At 37.4% G+C, this 25,000-nt stretch overlaps 1 protein-coding gene across 5 annotated transcripts in view; it reads left to right on the top strand.

The window, feature by feature from the left end:
• Positions 1-25,000, top strand: part of LOC109402145 (dual specificity protein phosphatase 3) — a 192,063-nt gene that overhangs the window by 81,104 nt on the left and 85,959 nt on the right. For 2 of the 5 annotated variants that reach the window (XM_019674796.3, XM_029864208.2), the window contains 3 exons: positions 11,598-11,782; positions 20,986-21,114; positions 21,427-21,536. In XM_019674796.3, coding sequence (XP_019530341.1) covers positions 11,631-11,782; positions 20,986-21,114; positions 21,427-21,536 — 391 coding nt within the window. In that variant the 5' untranslated portion in view covers positions 11,598-11,630. Of the gene's footprint in view, positions 1-1,618; positions 1,886-11,597; positions 11,783-20,985; positions 21,115-21,426; positions 21,537-25,000 lie in introns of those variants that run through there. The other 3 variants (XM_019674774.3, XM_062849410.1, XM_029864209.2) reach the window with 3 other exon arrangements.

Genomic DNA, 25,000 nt, shown 5'->3' on the forward strand with positions numbered 1-25,000 from the left:
CTATGGAAAGAAACTTAGAGGATGACCAAGAGTTTTATGCATAATAACCAAAAAATAGGCCAAAACTATCAATGTCGCTTACGTCACTTTGCAGAATTGCGGCAGTAGATTGGTTTCATTTCAATCGTATTTGTTTTCTTCCCAGCTCATAAAAAATCTGTACTTTATCCATTTTTTTTTACTTTTATAGTTAATTTTCGAAACTTTTTGTACATATAAACACAGCCACCATGAATACGAATCGAACCGTGCAAGAGTCATGCCGATCGGTTCATCCGTTCGTGAGTTTTGTTGCCTCAAAGGAACTTCAAACTCATTTGATATTTGTTACTAGCTGACCCGGCAAACTTTGTCTTGCCGTCTTGTGGTGGTTTGACAATTGTTGAGCTCAAAATAGCACCGCACTCTAGATTGATTTCATTTCGGTCGTGTTGATTTCTTTCCCAGCTCATAGAAAATCAGTTCTTTTTCAATTTTGTTACTTTTCTAGTTGATTTTCGTAACTTTTTGTTCATATAAACACAGCCACCTTGAAAACGAATCAAACAGTTCAAGGGTCAGCCTGATCGGTTCAGCCGTTCCTGAGTTTTGTTGCCTCAAAGGAACTTCAAACTCATTTTTATATATATAGATTTTGCCGCATATGACAAAAAGTTTATAACATAAAATGTTATGGTAATAACATAAAAATTACTGATTCCATTATTCAGTTATTAAGCCAAAATAACATTTTTTTTATGCTGTTGATATTTTCTTCTGCTCGGGATTTGTAATTTTCTAATGTCTAAATAAATAATTCATTAAAAAACCTTCAACATTTGAAAACAATAAAGAATTTTGTGTAGTGATTCTCCCCGTGTAGAATCATAAACCGATAGAAAAACTTCTTCTTGACACCGTAGAATAAAAAAAAACTTCACAAAAAGAACACCGTCGCCAAACAAATCGTTCCTTATCGTGACAGTAGTTAGCTGCGGGCTGATGCTTCCTTTCAGAAAGGGACATCCTCCTTCGACAAGAATAAAAACAGAAAAAAAGTATAACCTTCCCCGCGGCGCGCAGCTACATCCTTCAGCCCCTCAATCAATAGACACCCTGGCAAAGGCACGCTAAGAGGACGACGACGGGCCCTCTGTTTCCTGTGTCGCTCCCGCCCCAGGTCAGGTGGTTCTCGTCCGAATCAGCTGAATGCAAACCAGCCAACATTGAACTGCGGTGGGTCTCGCTTTCTCACGTACCGTCATCGAACTACACCACAACTACAATCGGTTGAATGGAGTTCGCTACCTACCTATTAGGTAGTTGGTTGGTTGGGTGGTGCTGTCAATGGTTAGTTTTCGGTGAATCGGGTCCCACTGTGTTCTCACCTGACCATTTCCATTCCAGACACGGTCCGACGCGGAGTCGATGACAATTTCGCGCGCGCGAAACGTTCGGTGGATACTTACTTCTTGCTCGCTTTGGGGTTTCCGGTTGCACGTGACGTATCACTGTGAATCTGATTTTTTTTTGTGATAATCCGGTGGGATAGATTTACGACCAGCGATTAAGCTGACTGCAGAAATTGTGTTCCGGAGAAGAACCAGAAAAATCTAGCGTGTGGAATATCTATCAAAAAAGCTGAAGTGGAATTGAGTGTGCTTCTCAAAATTAAATTTGTGAAATAAAAAAAAAGTCCTAGGAGATATACAACAGAGAACCGTAACGATAGTGATAAAAAATCAAAACTTTGCTCGTAAGAAGTTTTCTCCATCGGTTGCGACATTTTGCAACGTTTGCCGAAGCAGTTGTTAAGTTTAAGTGGATTAAAGTTCTAGAAGATAGAAAATTGTTTGCTGACATCACAAGGAAAGACATCGGCGATATGGCAAAATCATTTCTAAAGGTTGTTCTTTTTCTAATGTATTATAATTATGAGATTCATGCCAAACTTTTTAAAGAAAGTCACTTGCGTATATGTTAATTACCGACGAAAAGACTTTGCAAACTCGATGTTACCCCTCAAAAACCGCAATGCAAGGCTTACGATATTAAAACACACGACGCAGTGTACGATCTTTGTCATATTGGATTGGGTAGATTATTCGTTTTGGACTTGAATCTGAAGTAAATCTGCTACCATTTCTACATAAATATGTAAAACTAAATTCTGAGTATTGAAAATCTCAATTGATGTTTACGTTCCGATCACATGCATTGAGTTCCGCTCGTCGTCTATGCTTATTGTAAGAAATGATAACAATATGATATAGTTATTCGTACTTTCAAGATCACGAATCAGAAGAACCAAATGACGATTTGTATGAATATGACGAGGATGCATTTCTATGAATGTGATTCACAGTTTTGTTTCGATTTATTGAATTAAATTCTGTGCATCCACCACTACAACGAAATTTATTATCAATACGAATAGGAGCAGAATTTTCCTGTTGAATTATTTGCGTAGCTCATTGACAAATTCCTTACCATTAACATGCCCGGGTTTATCATCACATGTCTACATTTTTTTAAATTGCAATTAATTTTGAAAAGTATTTTATGCAATTCAGTACCATAATTTACATTTTATATAACTCATTTTGGTATCATAATGGCCAATTTTTCCGAACTGGCTCATTATGCAACTGAAATGAGTTGCATAATGAAAAATAGTTGTATAATGTTCATAATGCAACTCATTTGAGTTGCATTATGAACATTATGCAACTCAAATGGGTTGCATTATGAAAAATCATTGCATAAAATGTTGTATGGAACTCGTTGCAAAACTCGATTTTTTCAGCACTCTTCGTATCTATCCAACTCGGCAAGCCTCGTTGGATAAATCAGGCCAAACATTTCAATAGGTCCTATCTGCATTTGAGAGGCTCTCTTGGTTCACTTTCTCTTTCAATTGTTGCAATGTAATGGTACACTTTTCAACTATTTTTGCAGTACAAATCAAAAGACGATTGTTTTGACTATCGTTCAATGCAAGGAGAGAATAATAATACAAATAAACAGCTGAGATATTAACGAAAGAGAGGGAAACCAAAGAGAGCCTCTCTTCTGCAGATAGGACCTTTAGACATGTTTGACCTGAAATATACGACTCGTGCTGAAAAAAAAAAACAACTTTTTGCAACTCGTTTCATAAATAACTATTTTGTCACACTCTTGAGAATTATTTTCAGGCAGAATGTGCACAAGCGATTTGAAATGATTGTTTTAACAATTGTTAGTAATTCATTAGAATTTCTAAAAAAAAGTCCTTCATAAGGTGACATTTCTAAAAAAATCCTTTCAAAAGTGTTATCGCAGAACATATTCTTGAAGAAATATCTGGATAAAATTCTGAAAGTTTTTGATTTGTAAAACCATAAGAAGAAATCATGATGAAGAAAATTCAAAGTGGTAGTTTTAATGAGATTGACAAGAAGGCCAATTAAATCTCTGGAAAAAATACGTGAAAATTGTTGAAATTGTTGTTTGAAAAAAAAAAATATACTGTGGAGCACAAAACTGATCTCAGGAAAAACTTCTACCAGAGCTCCTTAAATCCTAAATTCATGTTGTAGGCATAAATATTTATTTCATGATTTTCTGAATAAATTTTTAAGTAGTTCAACATTTTTTAATGATTCTTTTAGGGCAGCCAAAAGACAAACTCGTACAGAATTTTACGAGAAAAATGCAAAATTTCCGGATGAATAACTACCAACAAAACCCTTTTAAAGAACTGTTCAACTGATTTCCGGAAAAAATATGTATATAAAAAACACTTGTGGAATCCCAAAGGATTAACTACCAGATAGTTCATCATTGGTGGGTTTACTGGTTTCCGAAAATAAATCTCCCAGATTATTCCAGTTTTTTTTTTTTGGGTTCTTGTAAATAATAAACTCTCTCCGAAATTGGACATATGAAGAATTATTACAAAATGTTATTATCATTTTTTTTCCAAAAATCTCTAAAATTTCTGTCAAAAATACCTCAATTCAGTCAAGTAAAACCACTAAATAAATTCCTGTGACGTATATTATCTACCAGTTGTATAAATAAAATATTTAATTCTAATTTTTTTTCAATTATATTTTTCAAAGAATACCCAATATGAATTTCTACAAAAACAATGTCCAGGCTTACCGTGAACATCCAGTAGGCGTCTTCTATTTTTCGTTTTTTTTTTTCAATAATCCCGCTAGAAATATAGGGTGTTCCAGGAATTATGGGCATAATTTTGAAAATCAATATTTTATCAAAATAGTGGGAAAATGTATAATTAACTAGCTGTCCCGGTAAACTTTGTCTTGCCGTAGTGCGGTGCTATCTTGTTGAGCTCAAAATAGCACCGCACTCTAGATTGGTTTTATTTCGATCGTGTTGATTTCCTTCCCAGCTCATGAAAAATCAGTACTTTATAAATTTTCTTACTTTTTCAGTTCATTTTTGTAACTTTTTATACATATAAACACAGCCACCATGAATACGAATCGAAACGTGCAAGGGTCATGCTGATCGGTTCGGCCATTCGTGAGTTTTGTTGCCTCAAAGGGGCCGCAAACTCATTTTTATATATATAGAAGATTACTAATTTATAAACTTTTGCGGCCGAGTGGAAGTGTAACTGAACTCCCTAAGCTAGACTTTACAAATACTGGTGTGAGTGGGAAATCAACAAATTGAAGTGGAATTTGCGAAAAAGTTACTCGTCCTCTCGGTGAGCCTCGAACTCAAAATTTTCTCAATAATTTTTTATTTTATGTGCAAAATCTATTTTAGTTTTATTTTTTCTGTACAATCCTCTGTTTTAATGTTTATGAAAGTTAGACTAGTTGTAAATAGATGTTTCCACACTACATAGTTATTAACATAACTGAGGCACATTTTTTTTCGGCTTTATATAAAGGCAATTCGAAAAATACAAAAAAAAATCATAATTTTTTCTATGTTCTACTTTCTACTCATTAGGAGGCGAATCAGCTCTCAAGCTAAAAACCTCTTAAATAAAGCTTGAGCTTGAGCTTGAGCTTGATTGACCGCCCGTGGATGCTACTCCAGTATCGCCAGACCAGCTACACTCACACAAGGACCAATGAGATAACTGCCGGGGACTAGCAGGCATCTTCAGTGTGTGAGCGTTGATGATCTTCTATTTTTAGGCGACAATGGCGCCTGCCACGTCAGGTTGCAGGTCAATGTGGGGAAGGGGTAAGGAAGTGATGATTGCATTCGTTTGTATCCACATCTGGCCGAATATACCTCTGCGCCAGCACAAATTCATGCGGATGTTGGAGTGTTGGTGGGAATTGGTTGGCAGAAGGTTCACACATTGGTGTGTAGATACCAGGGGAAGGTGATAGAATTGTGTGTTTTTTTTATTATTTTGAAGATGTGCGGCACAGTTCGCTTGATTGCATAACTTGTAGGCGTTTTCTAATAGGATTGTGACACTGTGCTGTGAAAGTTTGGAAGGAAGGGAAACGGTTTTTCAACCCGTTTCTGTTCTAGCGACGGCTATGAACATGTTTATATACATGAGTTGTATATGTACACACTTAGAAAAAATGACGCATTACGGTAAAATTTTACCGTAATCTCAACAGCTGAACGTACGGTAAAAAGTTCGGTGATTTTTCAAATCACGGAACGTACTGCGAATCTCAGGAAAACGCATCTGTCAAAATTACCGGAACGTTCGGTACTTTTTACAAATTTACCGTAAAAATCGCAGAACGTTCGGTATGTTTGTTTACAAATGAATTCTCAATATCACTGAACGTACGGTAAATTTTACAAATTTACGGCGATTTTATGCGAGCACAAAAAAACAATATTTTCATAAAAAACGTCGATGATGGGATTGAATACATGAGCTTCTGATCAGGAACCACACTTGCTGCCACTGTACAAGAGAGTCTTGCTTGAAGATGATGCGCAAATTCTAATAGAACTGATGCTCGAAGCTGCTGGCGTGGCTGTCAAACGCATTTTACAGTAGTACGGTAAAATAGTCCCATCACCGATCTGTTCGGTAAAATATTCACAGGTCTCCTGTAAATTTTTCTGATTTCACCGGTTCTTCGGTGATTTCTTAGATTTCACCGATTTTCTCCTGCAATTTCATCGATTTCGCCGTAATACTGTAGTTTGCTTGTTTACAGTCCAGTTTCGGTGATTTTTTTCACCGAATACTGTAATTTATTCTAAGTGTGTAGAGAGCAGAGAGAAAGTAAATAGAAAGATACAAAGTAGGAGGAAAGGGACGGGCCAGGGATTGAACCCAGGACCTTCTGCATATAAATCAGAAGCGGTAGCCACTAGACCACCAAGCCCGTCTTCTAAAAACCTCTTAAATAAAGATTAAAAAAAATGTTCTACTCATGCTGAATATTGGGCTTTGTACTACCTGTGACTTGCACACTTAGAAAAAATGACGGATTACGGTAAAATTTTACCGTAATCTCAACAGCTGAACGTACGGTAAAAAGTTCGGTGATTTTTCAAACCACCGAACGTACTGCGAATCTCAGGAAAATGCATCTGTCAAAATTACCGGAACGTTCGGTACTTTTTACAAATTTACCGTAAAAATCGCAGAACGTTCGGTATGCTAGAAAAACCTTCGAAAAAGTAATAAAAAAATATTATAAAATTTCTTTTGATACATTCTACCGTGACGTTACAACATTTTGACGCCTTTTTGGTCAGATTTTTCACTATTACTCGTAAATTCGACCATAAACCCTCAAATATTTTTGCATATTCGGATTCCTTGTAAAATTTCCAATAAGTTTAATCTGTTGAACAGTTTGTTTTCATTGAAAAAGTATGTTAAAAATGGGAAATATTCCAGTTTTAACATAATTTTCAGATGAAAAAAAAAGTTCAACAGATCATAGTTATTGGAAACTTTATAAGAAAACCGAATATGCAAAAATATTTGAGGGTTCACGGTCGAATTCACGAGTTATAGTGAAAAATCTGACCAAAAAGGCGTCAAAAACGTTAGCCGGCGTAACGTCATGGTAGAATGTGTCTTTCATAGATTTTTATCATTAAAAAATACTTCAGAGCTGTCTTCGAACCTCCGGTAGTTTCCTCTTTCTGAAACGACTTCGACAATGTCATCTCTAAACTTCACTGTTGTTAATATTTATTTGGTAAAATTACAACCTTGGGCAAGCTCTTCGCATTTTTCTTTATTGTTTTGCAAGATATTCCTAAATTCGGGACAAGATGTGCGTTTCAGCTTTATTTCGACACTTCCACAGTTGCATGTTCAATACTTTGTTCGACATTAAACCATTCTTGCGTTCATATACAGGGTGTTAGGTTCCTGAGTGCAAACTTTTTAAAGGGTGATAGAGGACCATAAATGGTGAAAAAAATTGTTCTACGCATTTGGTCAAATCTCAACCGTTATAACCGTTATAACCGTTAAAACCTGGAAAAGTTTTTTTACCCTTAGGCGAAATATTATTGAACTTTCTATCAAATGACATCTTTGAATCGATTGGTTTAGTTAAATAACTAAGTTTTCTAGAGCAAATAGCTCGCATTTCAGATTGCAACTTGCAACAGTCAAGGTAAGCACTTTTTTGCGCACTGTGCCGCACATTTAAATCGGAATTGCAAGAAAACGATAAGAGGTAGAAGTTTGGTGCCAAATAACGAATTGTAGAGTAGAACAGAGGCCACAACTTTGCCAAAGAAAGAATTTTAATTTATTATGCATGTTTTAAAGATAATTGACAAAAACAAATTAAAACACACTATTTTTAAGCTATTTTGCTCTAGAAAACATAGTTATTTAACTAAACAAATCGATTCAAAGATGCCATTTGATAGAAAATTCAATAATTTTTGGACTAAGGGTAAAAAAACTGCGATAAGTTTGGCCATTTTCAAGTTATAGCCAGTTAAGGCAATGCAAATCAAAAACATGGAAAGTTCAATAACTACGTAACGGTTGAGATTTGACCATATGCGTAGAACAATTTTTTTCATCATTTATGGTCCTCTATCACCCTTCCAAAAGTTTGCACTCACGAACCTAACACCATGTATAATGTACAATGTTATTTTATGCTCAGGCATTTTTTAATCCAGCAATTTCTTCAAAATTTTCCTTTGCATATTTCTTTATTGATTTTTGCCATTGAATATGCTCCACAAGATATTAGCCTGAAGTTTGCAAGAAAGCAACTCCACCGGACATCACGACATTGCCAAAAAGAATTCTTTACCAGTGTCCCTGGCCGAAAAAAAAAATCTAATTAATGTTAAGCTATTCAACACACCACCAAATGTTTCTGACTATTTTACTTGATTTTTTTATTTTTCATCTATTTTTGGAACAAATAACAGGAAACAATTTTTGAGACTTTTGGTATCAAAAACAGATTTAACGTACAAGTTGCAATGAAAGAACTGTACATATTTTTTTTTCTACATCCAACCATACTTAAGATACAGCAAATTCAAAAAATCAAATAATAACACTAAAGAAATATGTGGAAGTTGTTAAATGTTATTCGAGATGGTCTGAAACTTCGCATATCTGGGAAAAAATATGATAAAAACTGTAAAACAGTATAACTAATCCCGAATAACATTTCACAAGGACTTTTGTCTAGTTGTTTTTTTTTTTTCATGCGAAAATATATTTCCTTTTACTTGTACTAAAAATAGATGGAAAATAACAATTCGAGAAGCATTTGACTATCCTGGGATACTTGGCGAATTTTGAGGCCGGAAGTCAGCTTTCTACATAAAAATAACCAAAAAAGAGGAGAGTAAAATTTTTGAACAATTGTCATATAAGTTGTAATATCAACATAGGTCCGCGATGAATACAACTTTCAGTGTATTTTTTTTTCATAAGTCCTTCAAAAATTCTCAAACATCTTCGAAGACATCATTTCAATCCAACCAATTGTTTACGAGTTGTAATTTGTTAACAACAAATTTTTTTAACAACGAAAGTTAGGAGAAGAAAAATAGTTATGTATTGATGCAAAGATAAATGTTTCATGTAACCTAGCGTATGTATAAAATCTCATTCAAATTAAAAAATATGGAGTCAAAAATGGCAATTATTTTCACGTTTTGGGCTAGAAATGCTCTCTCTGCTTTAAATCCCGCAACAGAAAAGTTTTCACTACTAGCGTCATCTAGCGGGAAACCGTCTACTAATTGTCTACTAATTGCCCCAGATTACTGTCAAACCTCCTGAAGAACTTTGCAGATGTTTGTGATTGACATTCTGAAAAGTGAAGTCACGAATTACATTTTCGATAGCTAAAAGAACATTCGACTAGAGCAAAATTCAAACTAACAGAAACTTAGACATCATAATTTGGTGTCAATGTTTTTACAATCTGTGTTACACTTTGCCTGGTTCCACGATGGATAGTCTAGTCATGATACTGTGATGTGATAACTTCAGAGCTATCACGATTTTGAATGCTGCCTACAAAGTGCTATTCCAGATGTCGTATGTCATCTAAAACAAATTAGTTCGTGTGAAGTTATCAAGCTGGCTTCATCGACGGTCGGTCGAAAACTGACCAGATCTTCACCGTACGGCAAATCTTCCAGAAATGGCGTGAATACCAGGTCCCAACGGATCACTTGTTCATCGACTGCAGAGCGGCATACGACAGTATCGTCCGCGCAGAGCTATGCAGAATCATGTACGGAAACGGCTTTCCTGGGAAGCTTACTAGACTGGTTAAAGCAACAATTGACGGTGTGCAAAACTGTATGAGGGTTTCGGGTGAATTATTCAGTTCATTCGTTACGATAGACGGGAATACCTTCGAGGTGGTGGAGGAATTCGTCTACCTCGGATCCTTACTGACGGCTGACAACAACGTGAGTCGTGAAATTCGAAGGCGCATCAGCAGCGGAAGTCGGGCCTACTACGGGCTCCAGAAGAAGCTGCGATCTGGAAAGTTTCACCTACGCACAAAATGCACTATGTACATCAGGGGCGTACAATTTCGTTTCAATGATACACTTTCATGCAACATTTGAATGAGTCACTTCAAGTGTTTCATACATTTTTCTAATGACTCGGTCGTTAAAAAAAACTTTTCCACTCATGGTAGCACTCGGTAGTCTCCCACCCGGTCGCATTGCTTGTGCTTCACCCGTCAGAGCATTAGTGTCTCACTGGTGCGCGCTAGTCTCTCAATGGTTACGGGCGCCGGTTAATTGGATTTAAGTGGTCGAATTTGTTATCCTCTTTCATAAAACATAATTATCATTCTATTGGCGTGCACCACTATTTAAAAATGTGGTTTAAATAGTGTTTTTAGCATGTTGAAGTATTTCAATGACTCATAAATGAAACGAAAATCCAAGTGTATCATCCCATGTTTCATACACACTTGTTTCTGTAGCAGCAACGAATGAGTGTGTTGCTGGGTGAGAGATGAAGCATCACAGCAGTCCGTTCGCATGGGAAACGATTTGCTACAGTCGTCGTACGTCATGTTTTCCTTTCGAAATTGCACGACCCTGATGTACATAATAAGACCGGTGGTCCTTTACGGACACGAGACTGACCAAGTGACCATGCTCGAGGAGGACCTGCAAGCACTTGGAGTTTTCGAGCGACGCGTGCTAAGGACGATCTTCGGCAGTGTACAGGAAAACGGTGTGTAGTTGAGAAGGATGAAACACGAGCTCGTTGCACTTTACGGCGAACCCAGTATCCAGAAAGTGGCCAAAGCCGGAAGGATACGGTGGGCAGGGCATGTTGCAAGAATGCCGGACAACAATGCTGTAAAGCTGGTGTTTGCTACTGATCCGATTGGCACAAGAAGCCGTGGAGCGCAGAGAGCACGATGGGTGGACCACATGGAGCGTGACTTGGCGAGCATCGGATGTGACCGAGGATGGATAATGGCAGCCACGAACCGTGTATTATGGAGAAATATTGTTATTCCGGTTTTATCTTGAATTTGATGTAATACTAAATAAATAAGGGTCATGATACTTTGAACCAATGTGTTGACAAGAAACTATTTTAAACTTTCTTGATGATCTTAATCTTGATAATCGGAACAGTTTTCTATCCGTGTGGGGTCTTTAAACGGAAGAATGCTTATTGAGAAAAAGAAACTAATTTACCTAATTAAAACATTTGTGTTAGCAAAAGTCTAGGAAACGGATCTGAGATGTCTAATCTTTAATCTTTGCAGTATTTGCCTATTTAGTTACATATTATTTTTCTCAAGTTCACCTCTATACCGATCATACGCAACGGCTGTTTTCCACAGCCAGCACTCCAGTTCCGTTCCGTTTTTATGACATACGCAAAGCATTCATATTTCACTGCCCTTGAATCCGCAATCACGTGAACATTTTGCGATTACCCCAGCCAGACGACTTCATTCATCAACTAACAAGCACCAACGGAATTCGCTGTTGTCACGAAACCTTTTTCAAATAATATACTTTTTCAATTAAAAGGCCCAGTGTCGCCACCCATCGTTGCGGTTTGCTATCGTCATTATTATGAACCGCAAAACCCTGCCCAGCCAGCACACAATGAACCCGAAACAAGTTAACATTTCTTTTTCTTTTCTTCTCGTTCCTTGCAGTACTTGACCCACTACCGGAACAACGACAAGAACATGGCAGATCAGACCACCGGCCGGCAGCTGCAGCGGATTCTGCACTACTCAGTGACCCCCTGCCGGCCCCTGCTCGGGCTCCGGCGCAACGAATGTGCATTATACGACGTCGACTGTGATGAAGTTTACCCTAGGCTGTACATTGGCGATGTGTAAGTATAGGCGCTAGGGAACGTAGACTTTTGCACGAATTTAAAAGGTCGGAAAAGTTGAGAAGTGCAAAAGGAAATTTTGTATTTTTGCCTTTCTCGTACACCAAGGTGTACCGAAAGGCTATATGTTCACTCCAAAAACGAAAATTTGATAGAGCCTCCGGAGGGGTCAAGTCTTATATACCAATCGACTCAGCTCGACGAATTGAGGTGATGTCTGTGTGTGTGTATGTGTGTGTGTGTATGTGTGTGTACAAAAAAACTCACATCACTTTTTGGCAGTAAACCTCAACCGATTTTATTGACCGATGGTTCATTCGACGCGGAATCTGATCCCATTGTTTCCTATTGAAAATGGTTCAGATCGGTCCAGCCGTTCCGGAGTTATGGCCATTTAGGTGTTCCGGACCGGTACCCCAGGAAGGGGCCAGATATGAAAACGCTACAAACCCATCCATGCGGCACATCAAACTACGGCATTTTCGATAACTTGATGAATGATAAGCCGAAAAATAGTCTCAGACCATATCGGAACCGGTAGTGTCCCGGAACCGGTTCCGGGTGTCCCGCCGGAAGTGACCAAACATAAAAGTGAACTAAACCCATGCATGCGACATATCAAACCGCGGCTTTTTCGATAACGTGGTGAACAGTAAGCAGGAAAACATTCTCAGACCATATCGGAACCGGTAGTGTTCCGGAACCGGTTGCAAATGTCCCGCCGGAAGTGGCCAAGTATTAATGTTAACCAAACCCATGCATGCGACATATCAAATAGTGTCTTTTTTGATATCCTGATGAACAGTAAGCAGGATAATATTCTCAGACCATATCTGAACCGGTTGTGTCCCGGAACCGGTTCCGGGTGTCCCGTCGGAAGTGGCCAAATATAAAATTGAAATAAAACCATGCATGTTACATATCAAACCACAGGTTTTTCGATAACCTGATGAACAGTTAGCAGGAAAGCATTCTCAGACCATATCGGAACCGGTTCCAGATGTTCCGCCGGAGGTGGCATAGTATAAAAGGTAATTAAACCCATGCAAGGGACATATGAAATCGTGGCTTTTTTGATATCCTGATGAACAGTAAGCAGGAAAATATTTTCAGAACATATCTGAATCGGTTGTGATCCAGAACCGGTTCCGTGTGTCCCGCCGGAAATGGCCAAATATATAAGGGAACCAAACCCATGCAAGCGACACATCAAATCGCGGATTTTAAAGCATCTTGATTTAACAAAAAAAAAAGTTTCCGGCCATATTGGGGACAACCGGTAGTGTTCCGCAACCGATTACGGTTGTCCAATCGGAAATGGTCAAATGTAAAGGAGAACCAAACCCATAAATTCGACACATTTAATGACTTTTTAGGTAAGCTGATGAACGGTTAACAAAAAAAATCATAGACCATACTTTGGAAAACCAATAGTGTGCCGAAACCGGTTCCAGGTGCCCCGACGGAAGTGGTCAAATGTAGATAAAAACCAAACGCATACACGCAGCACACTAAATAACGGCTTCTTCGAGAACGTGAAGAACGGTCAGCAAGAAAATAGTCTCAGGTCAGTAGTGTTCCGGAACCAGATTCGAGTGCCTCGCCGGAACTGGCGAAATGCACGAATGAACCAAACCCATACATGCATTACATCAATTTGCGACTTTTTAGGAGAACTGATTAATAATTTGCATGAAACTAGTCTAAGACCACATCAGGGACAATCGGTAAATGGTAAAATGTGAACCGAAAGTTGTAAATGTGAAATTGAATCAAATCCATGCGTGTCGTACCATAAAACCACGCTGATTCGACAATGATTGCTGTCAAATTACCTGTGTAAACTTTCAATTCGATAAACTAACTCTATTTTAGTTTTGTTCAGATTGTATGATTTGTTTTTGAACACAAATCTTACAGATATTGTGGTGGTACGAATTGATAGCTTGTACATTTTACGATTGTTGGCTTCCGAGGTTCACTGCGGTTGATCACCAAACGGATCAGGTGTCGGAATGCACCAAATTAGAACTTTCGGAAGTAGCAGCTGCACGAGGAGCCGCTGCGGGTGTAAGTAACATCACAATATCGTATATCATCGTATTTACAGTGTATTACACTGAGACATTTGATCATTTTTTTAATTCAACAAATTTCGAATGAGCGGGGTTCAAGTTGAAAAGTGTCTTATTAAAGAGTGATGAATACGCGGGGTTTGACAGTACATCAAATAGCAGCTTTTTTGATAACTTCTTCTTCTTCTTTATAGCTCGACGTTCGCATTGGAACTTGGCCTGCCTCTCTTCTACTTAGTGTTCTTTAGAGCACTTCCACAGTTAATAATTGAAAGGTTTTCTTTGCCCGCCATTGCATGAATTTGTATATTGTGAGGCAAGTTCAATGATACACTATGCTCAGGAAGTCGAGAAAATGTTCCCGACCGGAACGGGAATCAAACCCGCCGTTTCCGGATTGGCGATTCATAGCCTTAACCACTAGGCCAACTGGAGACCCTTTTTTGATAACACGATGATCGATTCGTAAGAACATAGCCTCAGACCATATTTTAGACAACCGGTAGTGTCCCGAAACTAGTTCTGGGTGTCCCACTGGAAGTGGTCAAATGTAAAAGTGATTTGTACCCATGCATAAGATAAATCAAATCGTGTTTTTTTTAGGTAACCTGATGTACGTTAGCAATGATATTGCCTCAGACTATATTTGGGAGACCCGGTGGTGCTCCGGAACCTGTTCCGGAAAGTAACCAAATGTACCATGCGACACATCACATCACGGCTTTTTTAATAACCTGAGGAACGGTTAACTAGAAAATAGGCTCATACCACATTAGAAACTACTGGTAGGTTTGCACAACCAGCGTTTGATGCTTCGCCGGAACTACGAAAGTATATAAATCAATGCAAGCGATAAATATGTGTAAGAGAACAAAATCTTGACATATTAAACCCACACACAAACAGACGTCTCACTATACTCACTACGTTCTTGTTTTTAACGGTCAATAAAATATAACCTAGAATGTGCAAAAAAAACTTTATCGAAGACCGCAAAGTGATCTGTGAATGTGTAAAAAGTTATATCTTAGCTTGTTAGTATCGTCTTGATATTGATCAGCTCCCAATGTTAGTGAAGGTACTCAAGCAGTCAACTGAGAAATCTGATATTATTCAGCTCTGCTTTTACGCTGAACACAACGTCGGAGTATGTGCCATCAATAAGTTTTAAGTCAATTCAATGATGGCTTTGATAAAATGCTTGCTTATCTTAAAAAATATCAGGATTCAGGAACACTTTGACTTACGTCGACGGAAAGATCGTGAGAACATATACGACGAGAAAGGCACTATCACCTCTAGGTGGATTAATTTGGGTTTTTATAAAAAAAAATCAGTCAACTATATATTTATATTCCTGTATTATAATAACCTTATAGTGGAACATAGTCCAAAATGCCAAGATAGGGTAAAATAACCTAATAATAATGTAATAAAACATCCTTATAGAATCCAGAGAGACAAACCCACGCAAAATAATTTGATTTCCCAATGAAAACGGGTAACTTCCGTTAGATTTTCTGGTGATTTTATTGTCAACCAAGTGTTTCCAAAGACATTGAGAAACACATGGAGGCGCATGGTTGCTGATGCATACGCTAGCCATATGAGGGGTCATTCAAATATGCCAACCATCATTTATGGACGAGACATGTGTGGAGGAACGTGTGAAAAGGACGTAATTTTTGAATGTTTTCATAAAGTGGCATCTTACCCCATGGCAGATGGCCTTTTTGCATCACTTCCGTTTTACGAACCAGTTTTTAAAATCGCTAAAAATCGATGAAAATGCATGAATTTGAAGTCTTAAGAAGCTTTAAGAATGTTTCCAACAATTTCTGAGCATGTCTAGATAAATTTATGAGAGATTTCTAAAATAAAAAAACCCGAGGAATTCCTGGAGGAGGACTGGCCGAGAAACTTCTTCAGGAATTCTCGAAGAACTCCGAGAGAATTTCCGTGGAACTCCTGAAAAAATTCTTGAGAAACTTCTGAAAAAATTTCCAACTCCGAGAGAAATTCCTGAAGATTTCCTGAAGGTATTCCCGGAGAATTTCTTTGGAATCCCTACAGGAATTCTCGAAGAACTCTTGGATAACTCTGGGAGGTATCCTCAAGTAACTTCTGAAGGAATTAGCGAATAACATCTCGAAGAATTCCCGATGAACTTCTAAAGGAATTACCGAAGAACTCCGAAGAACTTTTAAAGAACATATTCAAACTCCTGAAGAACTTCTCTGACAACTCCCGGGGGGAATTCCAAAGGGGATTTTATGGAAAACAATTTCTGGGGAACGCTGAAGGAATTCTTGAGGAACTCCCTTGGAAATACTGGAAGAATTTCCAAAGAACTCTTGCAGGATTTTCCGGGAAGTTCCTTGAGGAATCCCAGGGAAACTCCTTGATGAATTTCCGGTGAACTCCTGGAGAAACTCTAAGGGAACTCCTTGAGGAATCCCTGGTGAACTTCCAAAGGATTCTCCGGGAAACTCCTGGAGTAATCCCCGGGGAACTCGTGAAGGAATTCCCGTGAAACTCCTTGAGGAATTCCTTACGAACTTCTAGTGAAGTTTCCGAACAATTCATAGATAAATTTCTGAAGAATTCCGGGTGATATTCTCGAGGTGCTTCTGGAGAAACTCCTGGTGTAATTTCCGAAGAACTGCTGGTAATACACGAGGAAGTTCTGGAAGAGTTACAGAGGAATTCTCAAAAAACTTCCGATGGTCTCCAGAAGAGATTCCTGAACTTCTTCATGATTCTCCAGGAAACCGGTGTATTTTTATTTTTGGAAAAAAATCAATGATATATTCCCGGAGATCTTCTGAAGGTATTTCCGAGAAATTCAGAAGAGATTCATACATACTTACTGGAGGATTTCTAGGGGGCATTTAAGAGGTATTCCAGGAGACCTCCTGAAGCAAATTTTGTGAAAATCCTGAATGAAATAGCCGGATAATGATGGAAGAATTTCCAAAGAAAGCGTGGAGAAATTTCCAGGAAAATTCTGAAAAAAATGTTGAAGGAATTCTTGGAAAACTTCTAATGTAAGAAATTGGAGGAATTCCCGCAGGCTCCTCGATGAACTCCGATTTCTCAGGGAAATTGTTGAGAAATTCTAAGTAATCTCCTGGAGGAACTCAGAAAATTCTTGAGGATCTCATTGTGATAATTTTACCAATTCTAAAAAGTATCACAGAAGAAATTTTGGTAGAACTCCAAGAGAAGCCCCAGACGGTGGTACCAGAGAGTACTCCTGGAAGAATCTCAAAACTAACTGTTGTAGAAATCCTCAGAGAAAAGATTAACGAAGTTTCAGAATGTACCCCTGAGGAATCCCAAAAAACTGGCGGAATACCTGAAGAAACTACTGCATAAATTCTGAACTCCCGAAAGGACCACACAAAAAGTCACCGATGAGATTACCGACAATATTTTACACCGTAATATCTTAGAAATCATGAGGAATGAAAAATGAAATTTCATTGGAATTTCGATTTTCACTATCTAATTTCACCAAATTCTTCACCAAGGCAACATCGCCACACAATGTTATTGTTCTGTTTTAGTTCGCCAACATAAACGTCAAGCTATATCAACTCGGCGTAGTGTGAACACCATAGGATATAGGATATCATCTCGCTATATTACTTGATATAGAGCGTAGTCTGAACGTAGCATAAAATGTATAAGTGAAATTTTGAAAAAAAAAACTCCGATGGCAGTTACGAAAAAATGCTGTAAGATTTTTTGAAAGAAAAAAAAAACAAAATATCAAAAAAAAATTCTAAAATAATTGCAGAAGTAATTGGTTAAGGAATGTTCATATTACACAAAACAAAATAATACTGCTGTAAATAATTCTGGAAAATTTTTGCCTAAACAATTTCCAAAGACATGTCGTTGGAATTTCCAAAAATATTGTTGAAGGATAAGTTCCCGAAAATATTATTGAAGGTAAATACTCCTAAAAAATGCAGAGAAATGACTAGAAGTATTTGCCTAGAGAATTTCCAACGAAATGTTACATAATTTCCGAAATTACATAAGAGCTAATTTCATTTGAATAGGCTGAAATCTAGATCAGGAGAAACTGGACCAGGATCCGGAAGTGGCCACAGGGTTTCTGTGAGGTATCAAATGGTCATACATGCCTGATATAAATTGAAAAGATGTTCGTTTGAGGCCAACTCTGAGTTCATTAGGTTTAAAAAAAAACTATGACGAAGACAAAAAAAACTACCGAATATACGTAAGTTAATACAGAACATCGCGAGGGTTTTCTTAAAATTCATGGCGGATTTTCTGAAAATTCTTAAAATTTTTATGAATAAAATGGATGGTTGAATCCCAAAGATATCTGGCGGACTATCGCTGGATCGCTGGACGAAGAATTCGCTGGATTTTGTTAGAAGAAAACTCCATATAAATTTGTGGCAGTATTACTAGATTTCTGATTACTCGATTCTGGCAAAAATCGAGCAATTTCATCAATTTTCGGCTAATTTCCTAGATAAGTAGTTTAGGGTTTTAAATTAAATTGAGAAATATTTGTCAAAAAATGTGTTTTTAGTAGATTTTGTTTTGGGCTTAATTGTGTTGAAATTAACTAACGCTCTGGTAAGATTTTAAAGAAAATTTTGACAAAAAAATTAAAAGAAAATATGATGGCATAAGTGGAAAATATATTTTTTAGAAACATAGTATGAAATCAATTCTCCTTAAGGAAATCTCGTTGAATAGTTCAAAACATTTTGGAACATTTCATTAAAATCTTAATAGGAGTTTCTTCTTCGATACTGTCGACATTCTTAAAGAAAGCTTTCCAAGTTTGATTCCAATATTTGTTCGAAAAAAAAGTACACGGTAATTTCTTTCAAAATTACGAATTTTCAAAATTTTATCACCTAATATTTATTCAATATTTTCAGAAAAAAAAACTACCTCTAGAACATCGTAGGAAGATTACCATGAGCCAGATTTTTTCAGAAGTTTTACTAATCATTCTTTCATGTAAAATTTGCCAAAAATTTATTAAAAAATGAACAGGAATTCGTACGATACTCTTTCAGGGGTTCCTTAGAAACACTAGGGCTTCCAGAAAGCCTAAATTTGTAATTTTTACTTCCTCTAAGTTTTTACTTGATGAATCTATTAGAAACTAGTCAAGCAAAAAAAAAAATGTCTGACGTGTAACATCTGGAAGAAGGAAGGTTTAGAAAAGTGTGACAGTACGTGACAAATGTGCAGGCGAGTTCTGGATATTCTAAAAAACGATGTTTTATTGAAAGTTTGTTCAGAGCTTATTTTTGTATCACCAGGAAAATTATACAAAACAATAATTTGGCTTCAACACTGAACTGAATTCACTGAAACTTTAACGAAAATGGTAAAGGAACTCCTGGAGAACCTTCTTGATGTGCTGCCTGTCTGTAAGTCTCGGAAGAAAAACACAAACCGTGGAATTAGGAGAAATTCGCTCGTCCTCACAAGTTCTTTTAAGTTATTTGCTTTTGTTTTTTTTTTCTGTTGCAAAAGTGGAGTGTTTTTTTTTTAACTAGTGTCTCAAGCCTACAATTCTACCGAGCTCAATTGAACTGAAGCAAAAAGTGATAAGCCAAGTTCATTATTTTTTTTTCAGAATGTTTAAAATTATGCAACTGTGTAGTTCGTTCTTCAAACATGCTGTTTTTTTACTGCTAATTGCTTACAATTTCAAAAGTTATGTAAGTAGACTCAGACATATTTACCATCTATGAACTTTTATTTCGATCGCCCAAACAAAAACCCGAGCTAATAAGCTTTCATGTAGTGAAAATGGACACTTTTGTATCATACATATCGTTCCAAAATAGTCAGTGGTTATGGCTCAAAAAACAAATGCCAAATGAGTAAAAAACAGAAGCTGAGGCGATTCAAAATGAGCAGAAACAAATAGTGATATGAGGTGGCAATGTATAGTTGACACAATGACACAGCCTTATAAAGGGATGACGTTCTAAGGCCTCTCTGAGACGGCACAATTCTGCGTCGTAAATTCCCTTTTTGATTTTAACAGAAATTAGTACAGTAGCAATGTAAAAAATCTTCTTGGTATCCCCACCAAAAATTACTCCGAAAATTCCATTTCGAAAACTTTTTGTATTGTCTACCAAAAACTTCACATCGAGGTATTGGGATCTATTCCCACACCCGACCATGTCTCTGAATTTAAGAGTTATCCCTCTATGGTTGGCTTTTCGGTCAGGTTAAATTCAAAGCGGGGTGATACTTTTTCATCCGACGTTTCGACCCTTGGTTTGGGTCTTCTTCAGGGAAATTATCCCTATAATCTCCCTGAAGAAGACCCAAACCAAGGGCCGAAACGTCGGATGAAATAGTATCACCCCGCTTCTAATTTAACCTGACCGAGAAGCCAACCATAGAGGGATAACTCTGTCAATCCGTCGGTCGTCTCCATGAACATCTGAATTTAGGTTTTTTTTTATTTCTTTGGTTACGTACATGTTTCCAACTGCGTGTAACGCATATCATGCATATCATCCTACTCAACATCATATGCGATCGATGAATAATCACACTCACACATTCTATGATTGAAACCTTTTAACGCCATTTCATGTTTTCATAATATTTCCAATGATTGCAAATGATGCCATCACATCTGCAACTTTCAAAACACTATCGATGTGTCAACTAAGTAATTATAAATTCGTTATAACACGGATCTCTTTATGCAACTAAATGTTTTCGAACTAAAAGACTGATGAAATAGGTCATTTGTCACGTGTCGCATCCCCATTCCATTCCAATCAAATCCTCAATAAACAATAACATAGCCACTTGGTAAATAAAAACGACGCCACGTTGTTTTTGTGTGTTTCCTAGTCCATCCATCGAAAAAATAAACAATTCCGATGCGTGACTTTCACGTTTGCATGCGATCAATATGCAACTAATCTGAACAACCACCATCGACGGCGCTCGTTGATCAATTAGTTCTTTTCTTATTCCGACAAGCGCCTCAATTTGTCCGACCCACACAGCACTTTACCCAATGAAACGATACCTATGTATAAGCTAGCGTGACTGACTCCTTTCAATAATTCATTTATTTCCAATTCGCAGAGAATCAGCCAGAAACAAGCAGTATTTACGATTGATTGGAATCACACACGTGCTGAATACGGCCGAAGGGACACGCTTCGGTCAGGTGGACACCGGTCACAGCTACTATCGGGACATGTCCGGTGTGAGGTACGTCTGGGTTCTCTTCCCCCCAACCTCTCTCCTACTAGCTTCCCAGCTTCACACAATTAGGCAACCGTTTGCACCAAAAACTCGTTCGCACTTGCACTACTGTTACCCTTCCCCTGGTTGACTGAGCGCAATGCAGCCGCCATCCATTGCTGACGCCGTGGAAAACGACCTTTTTCTTAGCTAAGACAAGACTTCTTGAGACTTGGAAAAAGTGACGACTTCCTGGTCTCGGAATGCTGGGAAAGATCGCGGTATAGATGGATGGCGACGTGCGATGAGTTCAGACCGCCACCCGTTCAGAAATTCTAGTTGCACTTTCAGGTACATGGGCTTCCCGTTGGTTGATCAGCCTTCGACGGACATCAGCCGGTACTTCTACATCGCGTCCAAGTTCATCGAGAACGGCATCAACAGTGGAGGTAAGTTTGATTTTAAACAAATGATAAACAAACACCAACAACCATTACAAATGTAATAGCTACTTCCACCAACGTTTGCGTGAATTGGGGGTTTTTGGACTAATCTATAGTCATACTTGGAGGTACTTAGAGGATTAAAGTTTGAGATTCTGGAAGCAAGATAATTATTCTTAGAAATACCGAAGGAGGGCTGGGGTGTTTTGAGAAAAATCTCCAGAATAAGCTGAAAAATTTGGGACAACCTATTAAGTCTCGGACCAATCTGATGCATGAAGGCATAAGCTGCTGATTCGAGAAAGAATATGAATATTCTAGGAGATCATCATTGAAATCAACTAGAATACCTTAGAAGAAGCTGGAAAATCTGGAAGGCTGAAGATGATTGATTCAAGCTATTGGTCTAGAAAGTAGATTGTGGATTTTTGAAGAAGCCAGTTGAAATGTGTGAGCTCAAAAGCAATTTAAAGTCCAGATGAAAAATGTCTCAAATTCCAGGAGGTATCTGGTAAATCCAGATGATCCCAGGAGATGTCTAGAAAGTACACTGGAACTTTTTTTATATTCTGGACTGGCTATTGAAGGTATACGTAAATCAAATCGGATATAAAAACATAAGTAAAGTTATGCTATGAATAAAAGAGCTTAGTTTACCAGAACAGGTTTTGCTCCTTATGGATTTGACATGGCTTCGAGAGTTTCAGGAGAGTCTAAAAAACAGGGTTCCTTTGGGTTTCAGGGACGTTTCAGGGGACTTCATCAGTCTTTAGGTTGTTTCAAGGTATTCTAGGAGTTTTATGGGCATTCCAGGGAGGTTTCTGAAAGTACCAGAGGTATTTAGAAAGTGCAGGTTGATTTTAGAGTGTTTCAGAAGTTTCCAAAGGATGCAGAGGACTTCAAAAGAGTTTCAGTTTAGTAACGGACCTGGTGTGATGGTTAGAACACTTGATTATCACGCCGAGGACCTAGAATCGAATTCCACTCCCGACAAACTCGCAAAATGTGAGTACTTCCTTCGGAAGGGAAGTAAAGCGCGGGTCCCGAGCCTAGGGCTAAAAATCTCGTTAATACAGATAAAAAAGGGGTTCAGATTTATTTTAGGAAATCTGCTTCTGCAACCCCTTGAACTTCCTTGAACATCCCTAAAATCCACTGGAACACCCTCGAAAATCCATGAGACCAACAAACGCCCCTGAAACACCTCAGCAATCTCCTGTGACATACATAAACATCCCTGACACCCCTGAAATCCCCTGGAGCACTCCTAAAAATTCCCTTGAAATCCTCTGGAGCCTCCTACAACCACATGGGAGCGATTCCAAGCAACAGCATCAAAATTAAGGAAATTTTTTAATTCATGATTTTCTATTGAACTGAAACTTTGCACAGTTTTTAAGTTCCATCTAAATCGTCATTTTCCGATATCAAATTTTTATTTTGAATCACGACTAACTTTTCAAAAGGGTGTATGTGAAAATGGTTCAAAAATATTCAAAAATCTGCACAGCCAAAATGGTTCGTTCGATTGCAATAAATTTTTCAGCAAAGTTAGATAACTAAATGGTGATTCCTAAGAAAATATACACTGTGAAAAAACATCTTTTTTAACATTAAAAAATATCATTTTTGTCACAAAAACTCAAATATCTCAAAACCCTATCTTTTTACCAACGTAATTTTTTTAGGGAAGACGGTCCATTGTATTAGCAATCTACCATAAAAATTTGGTGATGGTAAACTAATAAACAAAAAAGTTATAACATTTCAAACATTTCACAATTTTCACATTTGGTAAATATTTTTTTCTGTGTAAATTATTTCGATCAGAAATCGCAGTTAGATGCAGATTTTATTGTTCAGCAAAGTTAGATAACTAAATGGTGATTCCTAAGAAAATGTACACTGTGAAAAAAAAATCTTTTTTTAACATTAAAAAATATCATTTTTGTCACAAAAACTCAAATATCTCAAAACCCTATCTTTTTACCAATGTAATTTTTTAGGGAAAACGGTCCATTGTATTAGCAATCTACCATAAAAATTTGGTGATGATAAACTAATAAACAAAAAAGTTATGACAATTCAAACATTCCACAATTTTCACATTTAGTAATAATTTTTTTTAGTGTAAATTATTTCGGCCGGAAAGCGCAGTTTGATGCTGATTTTATTGTTAATGGCCTTGCGTGAGTAAAACAATCTGTTTTTATTATGTATTATGTATATTATATGTACAGTACTGTTCCGATTTTATCACGCCCTCCGCGCATTAGTCGTTTATTGATTAATTTGCTGTTACATTTGAGGACAAGTGTTTTCCCTCTTCTTCAAGATGAATGTTGAAAGCGTGTTTTGCAACGTTAAAAATATTGAAATGGGTATAAATGTTGAAGTATATTTCAAAGCATTTTTGAAAAGAGGCGTGATTAAATTGTTTAAACAGATGTCGCTGATGGTACGGTGGCATGACTCTCTGCACTTAGCACTTCTGGCAATTTCTCAGTTGTTGTCGTTTTCGAACTTCCTGCGCCCTGCTTTACCGATGATATACAGATGGCTCGTTTGTCAAAGTCTAGACGGCAGGACGTGCAAATGCGTAAATTTGTATTCAATTTGGGCTTTCAGTTTATCTATGAGATTTCGTAACTCTTTTGAACATTTTTTTTTTCACAAGCGGTCTACAAGAGAGCGTTGAGTTGAAGACCTTTGAGAAAGCGACTGTTCATGTTGTTCGTTAGATTATAATAAACAAAATCACTTATTAGTTTTAACTGACTAGTTTGGTGTTGTTTGCTTGGACGAAGAAAAAATTTACTATAAAATTTTTAATATCCATAGCGGTAGTATTTTTTTGCTTTTTCGTGAGCATTTTCATGGTACATATGTATACAGTAAGGTGGCCCACACTTATATGAAAAACAAAAATTTCGAAAAATGCCAAGTCTTACCTTCTAAATCAGTTGTTTTGGAGTCCCAGAAGCTACGTTCAAAATTTGAGCAAAATCGGTTGAGCCTAAGGGGGCGCTCAAAACGCTTGAAGTTTGTATGGGAAAACTTGGCCAAATGTATGCAGAAATTTTAAGTTTTCGAATTTTGCCGCCAGGTGGCGCTGTAAGCGTTCAATAATCAAACCCTTTGGTCTTATTGTAGGTGACTATATGCCAAACAACTTTGTCGAAGACCGCAAAGTGATCCAACTTCTGTGAAAAAAGTTATACCCTTGGTAAAGTGAGGATAAACTTTATTGTTGTTTTTCCAATACATGTAAAAGAATAATATCAATAATGAAATCTCACTACTTTGCCTCACTTTGCCTAGGGCCTCACTTTTTTCACAGGCGTCGGATCACTTTGCGGTCTTCGACAAAGTTGTTTGGCATATAGTCACCTACAATAATACCAAAGGGTTTGATTATTGAACGCTTACAGCGCCACCTAGCGGCAAAATTAGAAAACTTAAAATTTCTA

Source organism: Aedes albopictus, chromosome 2 (genome assembly GCF_035046485.1).
Source record: "Aedes albopictus strain Foshan chromosome 2, AalbF5, whole genome shotgun sequence".
In the NCBI taxonomy this organism is placed as follows: Eukaryota; Metazoa; Arthropoda; class Insecta; order Diptera; family Culicidae; genus Aedes; species Aedes albopictus.